The following is a 15721-nucleotide window of genomic DNA, read 5'->3' as shown; positions in this document are numbered from 1 at the left end:
CTCTGTTTATTTAGAAGTTTCTTTTCAGTGACAGTATACCATGGAGGTTCTCTCCCATTATGAACTGTTCTACTGGGTGCATGGTCAACTATTCTTTTAAGCCTGAGCCAGAGTTCCTCTTCATGTTCCTGCCCTGCGCTGAAAGTTTCAAGTTCCTCATTGTGATATGACACTACTGACTTGTTATCTAGTTTACTGAACATATATATCTTTTCTGCTTGTTTTAGTTGTCCTATGTACTTTGGTAATCATTGCTGCCACAACTGTATCATGGTCACTGATACCAGTTTCAATATGGACATCCTCAGAGAGAGCAGGTCTGTTTGTTGCCATTAGATCCAATATATTTCTATCCAATACATTTCCATCATGAGTGGGGTTCCTAGCTATCTGTTCTAGGTAGTTTTCAGAGAAGGCCTTTAGTAAAGTTTCATCAGATGTCTTATCATGCCCACCACTAACAGAACTGTAATTTTCCCAGTTGTTGGATCATTAAAGTCTCCACTGATGATTTCAGTATGATTGAAGAACTTATACGAGCAAGTGACATGAGGGTTTTTCTAAAGTTTTTGATAACATCAGGAGATGATTCTGGTGGGAAATAGAAGGATTCAATTATTATTTTATGCTCACATCTGATACTTATGTCTTGCCCAAACAATCTCACATGCAGTTTCAATTTCTGCTTCAGTGGATTTGAGTTTCTTGCTTAACATGACAACTACACCACCACCATTTCCCATTTGCCTATCCTTTTGATACACACTTAAATGTTCCTGAAAAATCTCATTGCTATTAATTTCAGGTTTCAACCAGCTTTCTGTACCTAGTATTATGTGAGCTGCACTGCTTTTCATGAGTGCTTCAAACTCTGACACTTTGTTGAGAATGCTTCGGCAGTTTACCAACGGGATTTTTATACTCCCACCTGTGGAAGACATTTCTTTCAATCTTTCACTGATACTTCAGGGTTTCATACAGCTACAGTTACCTGGATTTGATGGAGGGGTGCCTAATCTAAAAAAAAAAAAAAAAAAAAAAAAAAAAAAAACCTTGTGTGCACCCCACACACAATCAGCTACAAGAGTAGCAGCCTCTGATGATGTATCATGTGCACCTGACCCATTTAGTGGGACCCTACAGTTCTCAAGCCAATGGCGCAAGGCCAGGAAGTCACAGCCTAGCTTGTCACAGAACTTCCGAAGTCTTTGGTTCAGTCCTTCCACTCGACTCAGTACCAAAGAGCCACAATGCTTCGTTGAAGCTCCATGCTCAAGGCTGATCTTCTCAACCTTCTCTGCCAGTCTCTGACCCAAGAATGACCTCAGAGTCCAGACAAAGGGCATCATTTGTTCCAACGTGCACCACAGTGTGCAGTTGCTTGCACACTGTTCCCTCAGTGGCCGTTGGAATAGCCTCTTCAACGTGTTGAATGAGGCCCCCCCCAGGCATACACACTGAGTGCACCTGGTTTCCTTTTCTGTTCCTTTCTGCCATTTTCCTAAGCGGCACCATCCAATCGCCACAACTGTGAATGATTCCCTACCTCCTGACACCAGACAAAACAGATTTCCCCAAAAGAGGTGAAGCGAGTCCCACTGACAGTTTCAGTTTCAGTAAAAGACAGCCCCTCAAACTTGTTGGTTAGGGGGATTAGTATAACACCATGAGTGCTCCCTGGTCACCATCCACTGTCCATATTACATTTTAGCGGATTATTCATAAAATATTGAATATAATTTCTTCCTAGCATGTTTCCTAGCTTTAATAAAAATGTACTTCATTTCAGTAATAATAGTCTTTCGAAAATGAGCCAGGCAGACAGGATAATGCTTCACAATTACATATTAAGACTCACATTTTAATTTGATTTTGTTCTTTATCTTCAACTAACATCATATTTAAAATATGTGTCACAGACAAAGATAGTAAGTATATTTTAGTGATTTTAAGAAAATAGTATGGTTTCAAACATTCTTACCAATTACAATGTCTACTTGAGGCATGCAATAATAATACACACAACAAAGTGATTGTATCTCATGAAAGAAACTATGTCTTGATGTGTTACTTGTTTGATAAAATTATTAAAATAAAAGTCATAAAATTAATATTTTATGAGTCACTCAAGAAGCATAAGGATTATCCCTGAAATATTACAAACATGCATTGTGTAGGAGTAAATAGTCTTCTGTATGATGCATAAAGTAAATTAGAAGGAATCAGACTTTTTTTCCCCTAACCCTTCCTATGTGAAACAAACTTGTAAAAGAAAAATTAAAATACTAATTGAAAATCAGAAGTCATGTGGCCTACACACTGGTGGACGTTAGTTCTGAGTATGGCCATATAGACCAAACCTGATATTCAAAAACCAGACATGCTTTCGCACTATGTACCTTTTAAGAGCATTTAACACAAAATGGTACACACTACAGGAAACTCTTTAGACACTGCAGTAACTAAAGGAAGTGTCTTTCTCTTGGGTATCATCTCACAAGAGGGAAAAATGCATGTAGCAAACATAGTGTTCTGATATGTGCCATCCCATTCTATTTGAGAAGGAAGATAATATGTAACTTGTAAGCATAATATCCTTCCAGTTAATACCTGTGGGCTTATTTTTCTTATTTTTTCATTGAGGGGGTCAAGCACTTTCTGGCATAGTAATTGTGTTGTTTACATTTGTGTTTATCCATTGTTACTGTGCCATGTTGACAGTGGATCTAAAGCTGTGGAAATGTCTGAACTTTAGGGTTATATGAATGAGTATATGTTGAAATACACCATTATCAAGTTGGAAACAAAGTCCATTTAATTTTTGAGATATTGGCTTTAAATCTCTGAACACAGTTGAAAATACTTTTCACTGGAAGGATGTTAATGTTGTGAATGTATTTTCTGTAGTTGGATAGAAGTGTCTTTCACCTAATTGAAAATAGGAAATTGCCATGTGACGCATGGTCATCTCCTCCGTGGTGCATCAGTCAGTTTGTGGTAGTTCCACTGATCCATCAAGTAACATACTGAGCCACAGTGTTTTAAATTCTGACCAGAGAACAGCTTTTACCCTATCCAGAGACAAGAGATGAATGTGGAAGAAATTTGATAGTTTCATGTTTTGTATGGCCTCAAATATTTCTTTGTGTCAGCCCACATCTCTTCACACAGGGATCCCAATCACAGCATGTTTAAGCATCTCCACATATTTGTGTAAAATGCTCAGTTACTTTGACTTTTTCTTTAACTTGTGTATTTTTTGCTTAAGTCATTGTAAGAAACTGTCTATTGATTTTTCAGGATGTGGAGGAGAGTCAAAGTGAGCGGCACCAGAAATACAGAGACCTCAGACGACGTGAAGAAACTATGGAACAGTTTCTTTCAACATATAAAGAAAATTATGAACAGAGCATAGCCCGTCTGGATCAGTTGGAGAGTGATATTGAGATAGCTTTACAGGAAATAAGCAGGAACTTGGCTCGTTCTGGGCATCTTCCTAGTGTAGAAGACTTTTCTGTAATGAAGGACAACTTATTATTTAAGGAGGGTGAATTGGAGAAGTCTAAGAAAACATCAGAAACATTAATCAAAGAACAGCAGCAGCTGCAGATCAATCTTCAAAAGGTATGTAAAACTAGAATGTGAATGTTACAGTTTATTTTTATTAAAAGCTTAAACATAAACAAAAACCAGGCAGAAACGAAAGAAATACCAGAAAATATAGTTCATATTGTAAACATGTACATGAAAAAGAAACCAAACTGAACAGGTTTCAGTCTTTTGTAGTCATGGTTTCTGTCAAAAGAAAGTAAAATGCCGATTATTAATAAATAAACATAGTCAGGAATGTTCAGAGTGGATTTATTATTGTCTGGTACCACTTAGAAAATTCTTGAATTTGTTTATTCATGTCAATAGTACAACTTGTAGATTGGGTAGCTGATTCCACATCAGTGACAAGGGGAGGCCATGGCATTGGGATCACAGATTTACGTCAAACTTTCCACACCTTTAGTAGGTCATTAAAATAACATGCTGTGCAAGTAGTAAGTTGCACTACTCTGGCAATTCTGAGAAAATTACAAGAGAAGCGTTATGTATCTGTTATGTGGCTTATGTATGTGTGCATAGGAGCCAGACATTAAGAGTTCATGGTGGTCAAGTGATTTGCATTCGAGCTGCATAAGATGAATGTCTAACAAGTGATGGTTCAACTCCTGCTCAACCTTAATTGTTAATCTATTTTTTGCATCACTGGTTATATTATTTGAGAGGTAATATACTGCAAAAAAAATGTATTTGCTTGAAGTTTCAGTTTATGTTTTCCGTGTGTGTATCACAAATACCATCCTGCAGCGCATGATGCCGAGAGCACATCTGATGAGTAATTGTACATTACTCTTGTGGTCTGGCACTGGGTGACATACTGTATTACTGATGGTGAATAACTGCATTTGCATCCTTATTTATTAAGGTTTGACTTGGGCTTTCCAAACCTGTCCCTTGTCCTTGAAAATTTAATTATAAATAGTAAATAGCCAATTAACACATGAAATTCAATACAACTTCATAAAAATGCATATGTTTTTTTTCATTGTATTACCTCTCAAATACCATATAAATTAAATACAGTAACCAATGATAAAAAAGATATGGATTAAAAAGTAAGTGTTAGCTGGATTCGAACCATGGCCTCATCCACAACACACTTGCCAAACGAGAATGCTAACCTCTTGACAAGAATGATTTCTTACAATCAGCACCTTTGCACAGTTACATAATAGACACGTAAAACTTTTATTGCGATTTTCTCAGAATTACCGGAGTAGTGCACCTTACTATTTGCTCATTACATTGTTTAAATGGCCTAGTAAAGGTGTACAAAGTTTGAAGTAAATCCCTGATCCCAATGTCATGGCCTCCCCTTGTGAGAAAATTGATTACAACAGATTATGTAACATGGAGAGAACAATGATTACTCTCAGTCTGCAAAAAATGTAAAAGTGAAAGAAAGGTGAAAAATTGAGACAGCAACAAAAATGAAAATTTAGCAGTAATCAGGTGCCTCATTTTGATTCATGTATAATCTGTTTTTGGTATCCCACTCTAATCTTACCTTACCATTATGTTGTTGTCCTGGAGACTGAACAGTGTAAAAGAAAAAAAATATAACTTGCATTATGCCTCATCCAGCATCATTTCAGCTCGAGAATCAATATGTCACATGGGCCTGTCCACTGACGTGACAACATCTATAAATCCTGCTGCCCTGCACTTGTCAACCAATTCTCACTATTCTCTGAAGCCTTCAATATGCACTATAGGTAGTAGAGTTATTTACCTGTCTGTTTTTACATTTTTTGATTCAGATCATGCCCTGGTCTGTTTACACATGATAATGACAACTTTTGCAAAACTGGACTATGCTTCTGGCTAACCGTTCACTTCATGAACTTTGGCGTCATTGATGACAGAAACCACCTGCTTGTTCTATCAGTCTCTGCCTCACTGCTGGTGGAGGTGGTCATAAACTGTGTTCTATCTTATGCTGTGAAGGATAGAAAAATCTTGGTATTAACTTCATTACCCATTGACATGCCAAAGTCTAACCATTCACATGCTTCATATTTTAAAAATCATCAGCATGACAATGATCTGACACCTCCCTCATCTCTTAGTCTCTCCTCTACTCACAATAGGTGGATCCCTCCCAACCTGGGGTCTGAGTCACCTGCCTCAAGTTTCTAACTTTCCCCAATCTATTTTTCTTTCCTCCCTGAGAAAGGAACTAACTGTTCCAAAATGGAGGACACTTTTTATTTTATTTTTAAATGTGTCTTATCAGCACTACTGGAATTTTTTTCTCCAAAAGTAAATACTGGCCAGTGCTTAAGTCTCCTTGTAATTTTAGAGTTTCATCAAATGAATTTTGCTTTTGACAGAATTAATCGTTTAGCTAGATGATGAAAATTCTCTCATTTTGTACTGTTGGCAGTTACATGCACTACATTCACATATTCTTTTACTTCTGAGGAATTCACCAGACTCAATCTGTCAGCAAGATTAACTGGATAAGATTTCATCTTTGAGAATAATTCTGTAATCTGAGGAACAGTTTTTATCTGTTATCACATTTAAATGTAATCTTCAGTCTAAAGTTTCCAGCTACAAATACAGTCACTTCATTTTTTTAAGTTACATATAGAATTAGAATTGAGATGGTGAGGAGGTACTAAGCAAAGAAGGGAAGGATGGAAGAGGGGAAGGAATATAACAAATGGCTGTATAAAGGGAGAAAAGCTTTAAAGAAAACAGTATTGAAAGGAAAGAGGAAGCAGATGAAGATGAGATGGGAGCTATGACTCTGCTAGAGCACTAAGAGAACTAAGTCAGAACAAGACACCTGAAGTAGATGACATTCTCTCACAATTATTAAGATGTGAGAGAACCAGCCATGACAAAACTATTGCACCTGGTATACCAGATGTATGAGACAAGTAAAATACCCTCTCACATCAGGAAGCATGTAATAATCCTGAATCATATAATAATCCCAATTCCGAAGAAGGCAGCTGCTGATAGGTGTGAATAGTACTTAATCATGAGTTGAACTCAGCTGCTCTGTTCGAATTTATTGTATTGAACCGCTTTCTGGGTCACTCTATAACTCGCTCTGTTAAAATTGGGCTCAAACTGGGGAAAAAATCTAAAATTTCAATTATTTAAGAAATAGAAGAATTAGAATTTTCTCCCTCACATTGCATTTATATTGCAGTGTAAAATAGTGATAAAGACATGTATGTATTTTAAATTTCAACCTCAATATTGCTATAAATTGCTTTTAGTTTGGACACAAGCAGTGGACATGAGATTTAAAGATAAGTCTGTCAGATTTTCCATATATCTTCAACATACTATCACTACTTGAAGGGCAGAATTTACAGTGCATATTTTACAGTTTTTCCTGTTGTTGTAAACCCCAAGACTGCGAAACTATTTTCAAGCTTTTGTATGTTCCTCGCAATCCCCAGTGATTCCGATGTTGAAAGGTGTATGTTGCTTAATGAGTGATTTTTCAAGTTCTAAGAATATTCTCCAATTTTATTGTGTTTCAAATGAGATCTATGGAAGTCCACAAAACACAAGTGTTGTATGCAGAAACATCTCTAATGTTACAGAAAACACTCATGACCAGTGATTTGTCTTTCGTGTACAAGTATAGATACATGTCAGTTGATCAAGTGTGTCTACAATACCTTTAGTTCTCATGTAAAATAAGGATTTCCTACCAACCTCCTACCTTAATAATTTAAATTCTGTAATCCATTATTTAGAAATACATTGTAATATGTATTTTGGGGTGGCTCTGCCTCAGATCCGTTAACTAGGAACTGCACCTGGTTTCATCTCCTGTAGTTTGTAAATGTTTCACTAGAGTGCACTAGAACACTGTAACATAAGTGGCATCTAGCAATATGAATAATTTTTGCATACTTTGAGTCTGAAATCAGCGCAATATAAATTCAGTGTACAAATTTATTAAGCAAAAATATGGAACATAAGCTTAGGTTGAACTTGGTGCACCCAGACCTGACGTAATCAATCTAGCGTGAAAATAGTGAAACTCTGAGCAAGGACATGCACATAATTTCAACAGAGCAGTGTATGTAACATGATAAGCCACGGCCACATTTCCCAACACTTTAGCACAGCAAGTCATTACATGTGTATAAGTTGAATAAGGTTGGTAGCCCTGCACCAGGCGAGACGCGTGAGTTTTGTGCTGCTGTACAGATAAGTGATTTAGAGTGTAATAAAACTATGTTTAGTTCAGGAAACTAGTTTAATACGTGTATTAGTGTGTTTTGCAAGCTTACTATTAAAGGTTTCACTTCTCTTTGCATATTATTCTAGAAAACGCGAAAGGAACATAAAGTATGGTATCGATCTGAGTATCATCTTTGAACTAAGCAAAACGTTATCTATGTGCAGTTCCGCCATGTTAGTTCTGTGTAAGCCTTGCTTGTATAAAGAGGTGAATAAACGAACTACTCAAAAATGGGAGTGTTGTTTGGTGTAACCGACCCCAACTTCCTCCTCACTGGTGACCCCAAGTTGTAACGTCTTCCGTTTTCACCATTTTACTGTGTCCACAGCCTCTGCATCAGTTATTTTTGCGTGTATTACATCAACACAACATTCAAACAATGACTTCGGCCCAATGCCTAACGCCGGATTTTGTGATTGACATGCATCGTGTTGTGGGCGATGTACACCCGCCAGGACTGTAACACGATGTCTCTCACTCAATGATTACACCGATTTCGCCGGACATTTTCGAGCCTGCAACAATAAGTGAAGTTATGAGTGTGCATGACTCTGACTATCAAACACCTTTGTTACCTCCACATGTACTGTGCAGTTACCTCTTACGGATCTCCGTGCAGTGTGGGACCAAAACTGATTTCTGCAAATGCTTCGCTGGACAACTTACCACTGCCAGGACAACGATTTGCTATTCTGCAATCCATGCCGTACCACGCAGATACCTGCCACATGGCCGGAACTGCTTCGTTCCCAGGTCAACCTCCTCAGCATCCAACCACGCCCATGCCTGCTCTGTTTAGCATCAGCGCATGCCATCCTACTTCGATACCTCAGACTGAAATGCGAACAATAACTTGTTATCTGTGCCTGACCTCCACCTCCATCCCACTGCTATGCCTCAGTGTTTTGTGCCACGACATTCATCTTATCCGCATGCCGTTTTGAGTGGAGTGACTTCGAACAGTGAACATTCGCACATTCCGTCCTACGTTCGACATCATTTCCCACACTGTGCTTCTGGAAAGCCCACACCTCTGCAGCCTCCCTGCAACACAGGTGGCCCTGGCTCTGTTCAAACGTCGAGCTTTCCGTGGTCTAAAACTGAACTTTTTCTCACCTGTCGTTCCTGCGCCGGCTCCAGTTGAGCTCCCGCTACTGTTCTCGGCACATCTCTGTGCCTCATCCACGTTGGTCTTCCGCGACGCGTCAATTTGAGCGCACGCACAACGTGTTGAGCTTCCGAAACCACAATCAACACATTACGGTCGACGGATCGCACTCAACACACAACATGTCACCTTCACGTTGCCACTCGAACAGCCGTCATTGCCACATACCCTGGAGGCACACTCCCCTGGAATACTGCAACAATAACTCGAGTCAGGCAGTACCTCGACAAACTCAACTCAACCTGTTCTTCCAAACATTCTACAATGCTTACCGATGCTGCCACCGTTTAATCCCAACAGAGCAACAACCTGGTTCAAAATTGTGGACGAAGTGTTCGACCATTACAAACTCAACGAGTCAACCAGGTTTCTGTGCCTCATCACCCACCTGCACGACCAGGAGGACTTGACTGCTGACCTGGTCGACACCCGGGACTCATCTACCCGGTACTCTCTAGCCAAAGAGACAGTTATACGTCGTCTTGCATGCTCAACCGAGGCAGCAATACGGCAAGTGCTCCACGTCGAGCAACTAGGCAACGACAAACCTTCCCAGCTCTGGAGACAGATACGTGCCCTGGTCAGCGCCGATCTATTCTCTGACACAGCTCTCCTTGCCATCTGGTCAGATAAACTATCTCCTCACATCCGCTTTACTCTGGCTCAAAGGCCTCCTGAACCTGTCAAGCAAAGAATGACAATTACTGACAAGCTACACGATGCATCACTGCTCCATTTCGTTAGCCACTGCGCATGACAAGTCTCAGGTTCAGGCTCATCGCCTTGTGGCCGGACGTGGCTGGGGCCGCAGTGTACTGACTGTTCCGCTCACCCCAGGAAGCAGTAAACAAGCAACTGGGACGTCACTGGCTCTTCCCCTGGGCACAACCCCTCCTGCAACTGAACCTGTTGCAGCCACCGAACCACGGGCACCGCCATTGGCAACGAACTTTCCACAGGAAATGCAACCACACTACCCGTACTGTTACTTCCACACACAGTTTGGTGAGGCGGCACGAAACTGCAGACCATCCTGCTACTTTCCAAATGCCAATCGCAGGTAGGTTCGGGTGCCACCTCCTGCGCACAACATGACAGGCACCCAGTGCTCCATTCTGTCCAGGAACGACCGGATAATTGTGGACGACTTTACATTAAAGACATTTCGTTGGGATACCTGTTCCTAGTGGACACAGGTGCTGATGTTTCACTGCTGCCCATGTCCTTAGCATTGTCGAACATCCGCCCTCATCATAATTCACTGCAAGCCGTGAATTCCACTAAACTACAATGCTCAGGTTCAACCTCACATGTCGTCTCACTCTCCGCAAACTGCAAACTCGAGTGGACTTTTTTAGTGTGCAAAATTGACGAACCTACACTAGGCATTGACTTTTTGCGACACCACAAACTTTCACCGGACGTAGTGCGAGACACTGTGTTTCACCATCTGTCCAAGACTCACTTCCCCTGTTCTCCGTCAAGCAACCCACCCCGCGACACATCGGTCCGGGCTCATCTCATCCGTACATGCTTGTCTCTGTCGATGACGTTACAAGAAACCACGCATAAGTGCCTTGTCGAGTTTGAACATGTTGCTCGCCTTCGCAAGGAAAACTTCGAGCTCTCCCTCTGGCTCCATGAAACACAGCTCCAGCTCTCTGAAGCAGCAAAGGAATTACAGACACTACAGCAAGGACAAATCAAGGTCAGGAAGTGCGCCGAATCTGCTTGCAATCCCAGCAATCGAGCTTCCGTGTGTTTACCTCCCACTACCCCTCGCAACTGTGCTACCAAGCCTGCCATAACATGTACTGACAGTTCCGCAGGGCCACACCCTCCTAACATGGCAGCATTTGACACTAGGCCAGACACAAGTGTGCATGCGTGACGAGTGTCACGTGTTCCCAAACTGACAGTTCCTACCTCGCCCCTCGCGGACAGCACCTCAAACAATGCAACTTCGGCTCCTGAGCGCCGCTGTGTGACCGCCACTGACAACACAAACGGAGCACTCGCGCCAAGCGTTTCCCCCGCGATATTGCTGCCACAGGCCGCGCTCTCGGGCAATGGACTCACTAACGCTTCATGAGCTCTACCGGGCTCACCCGACCATGGTGCCACTGCTTCGGGCTGGTGGCCATCTTGTCACATTGACTCCTAGGACACTTCGCCGCCTCGGCTCTCGTCGGATCCACCGATTGGCTCCGAACACCACAACCAAGCCTCGCCTGCCCCGCCCGCCACACATTGTAAACAAACCACCTCCTGCACCGCCGGCAACATTTCTGTCATCACCAACGGCACGGTTCACAAGCTTCGCGTCATGCCAGGGCCCCTGATCTCCAGTAAACCACATCAACTTTGTCCCGAGCGCCTCTCCGACCTTAAAAAGCAGATTTCTGAACTTCTAAGCTCCAGCGTCATTGAACCCTCTGCCAGTAGCTGGTCTACGCCCATTCATATGACACCCCAGAAAGACGGGCCCTGGCGCATGTGCGGAGACTACCGTCAACTAAACGCATGAACAATTATGGACACCTACCCCATACCCAACATTGCCGACTTTACCAGTTCCCTCGCAGGTGCGACCACGTTCTCTGTCATTGATTGCAAACGGGCCTACCACCAGATCCCCATGGCTCCTGAAGACATCGAGAAGACAGTAATCGCCACCCCAGTCGGGTTATTTCAGTTTCAATTCATGCCCTTCGGTCTGAAAAATGCAAGCCAGACCTGTCAACACTTCATCAACGAAGTGCTATTCGAACTAAAATTTTGCTTTGCATACCTTGATGACATTCTTGTGTTCAGCTCCTCCGTCGAGGACAACATTCGACATGTGCAAACTGTTATGAACACTCTCGCGGCAGCAGGCATCGAGACCAATCAGGACAAATTGCAGCTACATCAACCTGCTTTTCGGGTCTCTGCCGACGGCATTTCACTGCCCCCTGAGAAAGTACAAACAATACTAAACCTACCCAGACCTTCATCATTCAAAGAGCTCTGGCACTTTCTGGGGACGGTTAATTATTATCGCCGACATCTACCTCGGGCTGCGGAGATTCAGGCTCCACTGATGGATGCCTTTGCAGGCACCAAGACTTCTGGATCTCGGCCTGTTCCATGGACCCCTACTATGACTGTCTCTTTCACTGGCCTCAAAAATCTTCTTGCCGAGGCCTGCACCATCGCGCATCCTCATCCCAATTCACAGCTTTTCATCACCACAGACATGAACAATACTGCCATTGGCGCTGTCCTTAGCCAGACGGTCGACGGCCAAACTTCGCCCATGCAGTTCTTCTTGCGCAAGCGCACCAATGCACAATGGAAATATTCCGCGTTTGACAGGGAGTTGCTCATGGTCTATGAAGCGATCAAGCATTTTAAGACTGACGTTGAGGGACGCCCTTTCTATGTTTTAACAGACCACAAACCCCTGGCTGCAGCCATTACAAACCCACCAGCTGACCCACCTCCTCACCGCTTCAGATACATGGACTTCATATCTCAGTTCACCGCCGATGTCAGACACATAAAGGGTGCTGACAATATAGTTGCTGATTTTCTTTCACGAGTCGATGCTGTCCATTCGCTGTTAGACCTCTCTGAGCTGCCTAACCTCCAACCCGCCGACGAGGACACGCAAAACCTGATTTCAGACTCTTACCTCTTCACTACACTTCGTCCGCACCACCTTCCCTGGCATTTCTGGTGAGATCTGGTGCGACGACAGTACGGGCATGTTACGCCCCCTCATCCCAACCATGCTCCGTCGGGCTGTCTTCAACTCACTGCATAATTTAGCTCACCTCAGTTTGTGCATCCGCCTGCCTTGTAGCGGAGCACTTTGTGTGGAGAAGTGTCAACAAGGACTGCTGGCAATGGGCACGCTCTTGCATCGCGTGCCAACGCAACAAAGTATACGAGCACACTTCACCCTCCCTCGGCACCTTTTTGATCCCTCCTGGTGTGCGTTTCCAGCATATTCATATTGACATTGTCGCCCCCCCCCCCCTCTAACGGCTTTCGGTATGTTCTCTCATCTGTCGTCCGAACATCTTGCTGGGTCAAGGCTGTCCCCCTCCCCAATATCACGGCAGAAACTGTTGCTCGAGCTTTCGTCATATCATGGGTATCGTGTAATACTACACAACAAAAATTGCTATATATCCAATATTTAAAATTAAAGTAAAGACATTTCTATCAAAGCACTGTTTCTGTTCTGTAAAAGAATTTCTGAATATGTAACAAACAAAGTTACTTAAAACTTAAATTCTAAGAATAGGCGTCTAACTTTAATAAGCCTTTTATTTGCTAATGCTAAATATTATTGCAACTTTTCTTTGACGTATCCAATCAATTGCACAACTTTTGGTTTGTGATAAAACTGGACCAATAAAAAAAATCAAATCAAATCCAAAGAGCAAACCTTTGTGTCAAGCTAATTATCTAAAATATCTTTTGGGATACTTAATCGTTAGCTACACTGTGAAGACCTCAGGAAGTTACAAAAAATTTGATGGAACAGATACTCCCAGTTCTTTTATAGGCACAGCAGGGTCAGAGTTGGTGAAAAACAGAGATAAGTATTTTCTACTAACTGTTACACCCACAACCATTTTATTTCATCTTTAAACAACAGCACAGCTTATTTGTCAGCAGATAAAGCCACTCCCCTAATGGTAATCTGGTTAATGTAGGAAAAATCAGACTGCTACTTACCATAAAGAAGACACATTAAGTTGTGCTGCCTACTGTAAAGAAGACACATCAAGTTGCACACTGGCACAGTTAAAAGACACTTACATAGAGCTTTTGGCCACAGCCTTCACCAGTAAAGAGACACACACACACACCATTCACCACACACAGGCAAGCACACCTGTTGCACACATGCCTGCCAACTTCAGCATCTCAGGTCGGAATGCAACTATCATGTGGGATGCAAGCAGCAATCTGGAGGGCCCTTGGAATGGGAAGGGATTGTAGTGTATGTGTGGGAAGAGAGACAAAGACAGTCTGATGGAGTGTGCAGGGGTTAGAATGCCAACATGTGCAGCATCAGATTGTGGGACAGGGATGTGGTTAAAAATGAGCAGAAAAGGAGAGGAGAAGGGAAAGACTGGCAGATACAGGGTTGAAAATAAACAAGTTAGGGGATGAGACTGTGGAGGAAATGATGGAACAGGTAGGGCGGAAACTTTTGGGTGGAGGATGTGGGGACAGTATGTTACTATAGGTTGAGACCGAGATAATTACGGGAGTGGAGAATGTGTTGTAAGGATAACTCCCATTTGCACAGTTCAGAGAAAAGCTGGTGGTGTAGGGAAGGATTCAGATGGCTCGGGTAGTGAAGCAGCAATTGAAATCAAGTATGTTAAGTAGAGCTGCACGTTGCATGTTGTGCCACAGGCTGGCCTACTTTGCTCTTGGCCTCAGTTTGGCCGTTCATCGTGGTAGACAGCTGGTTGGTAGTCATACCAATATAAAATGCTGTGCAGTGATTGCAGCAGAGCTGGTAAATGATATGGCTGCTTTCACCGGTGGTCCAGCCCCTGATAGGTCAGTAAAAACCCGTGACAGGGCTGGAATAGGAAGTGCAGGGAGGGCAGATTTGGCCAGTTTTGAACCAGGGTCCTACACACATATTGATTCTTGTGGAAAGGGCTTGGGATTGGGAATGGAATGGGGATGGACTAGGAGAGTCTGGACGATGGAACCCACTTTGGGAAGGGTGGGAAGTATCTCGAGTAGGGTGTCGCTCATTTCAGGGCATGATGATAGGTAATTAAAGCCCTGGTGAAAGATGTGTTTCAGTTGTTCCACTCTGGGGTGGTACAGGGTGATTATGAAGGGGCACTCCTTTGCAGCTGGTTCTTGACGTTGGTGAGAGGATAGGGGATGCGAGGGGAAATGGCATGGGAGATCTATTTGCGGGTTAGATCTGGGGGTAATGCCTGTCTGAGAAGGCCTTGGTGAGACCCTCAGCATACTGAACAAGGAAGTTTTTGTCGTTGCAGACACACCGTCTCCAGGTGGCCAGGCTGTTTGGGAGGAAGTTTTTGGTGTGAAAGTGATGACAGCTGTTGATATCCAGGTACTGTTGGTGGTTGGTGTGTTTAATGTGGACAGAGGTGCAGAGGGAGCCATCAGAAAGGAGGAGATCAAGATCTAGGAAGGTGGCATGCTGGGTTGAGGAGGATCACTTGAAATGGATGGGAGAGAAGGTGTTGTGGTTGTGAAGGATCAAAGATCTCTTAAACGTTCCTCGGAGTCTTTATGCTGACCTTTCAAAATTGTCTTCTGTACTTTTATTCCATTTCCACTAGCTTGAGAAGCAGACCAATCATTTACTGCTTGATTTTTCTTCCCATCCCCATCAGTACTTTTTCCTGTCCCTCATCTCAAAGCAATAGTCTTAGCTGCTATCGCAGAATCCAGCTGCATCACAGCATAGTTTCTGATCCAGTCACTACAAGTTTTTTTTTTCCATTTATCCATTTTCCATTTTGGACTCTTTAATTAAAGGACTTCACAAAATAACATATAATATTTTGGACATCTGATATGCAAGTGAGTGAGATTATGAATCGTCTTTGGTCCAAATAGTTGGATATGCAGAGTAAGTAACGATGTAAGAGCTGGAAATGTTGGTGAGAGATCACTAATATCAATAGCTGCTATTGCCCATGTTGTGTTGGCTGCTGTGGGAGGCC

General features: G+C 42.7%; 1 protein-coding gene across 2 annotated transcripts in view; it reads left to right on the top strand.

Moving 5' to 3' along the window:
- The window catches only part of LOC126088586 (intraflagellar transport protein 74 homolog), a 214055-nt gene that overhangs the window by 138798 nt on the left and 59536 nt on the right, over positions 1-15721 (top strand). For both annotated transcript variants that reach the window (XM_049906789.1, XM_049906788.1), the window contains exon 7: positions 3301-3624. In XM_049906789.1, coding sequence (XP_049762746.1) covers positions 3301-3624 — 324 coding nt within the window. The remainder of the gene's footprint in view (positions 1-3300; positions 3625-15721) is intronic.

This window comes from Schistocerca cancellata, chromosome 6, assembly GCF_023864275.1.
Source record: "Schistocerca cancellata isolate TAMUIC-IGC-003103 chromosome 6, iqSchCanc2.1, whole genome shotgun sequence".
Taxonomy (NCBI): domain Eukaryota; kingdom Metazoa; phylum Arthropoda; class Insecta; order Orthoptera; family Acrididae; genus Schistocerca; species Schistocerca cancellata.
The sequence above is the reverse complement of the archived record's forward strand: the minus strand, read 5'-3'. Positions and strand labels throughout refer to the sequence as shown.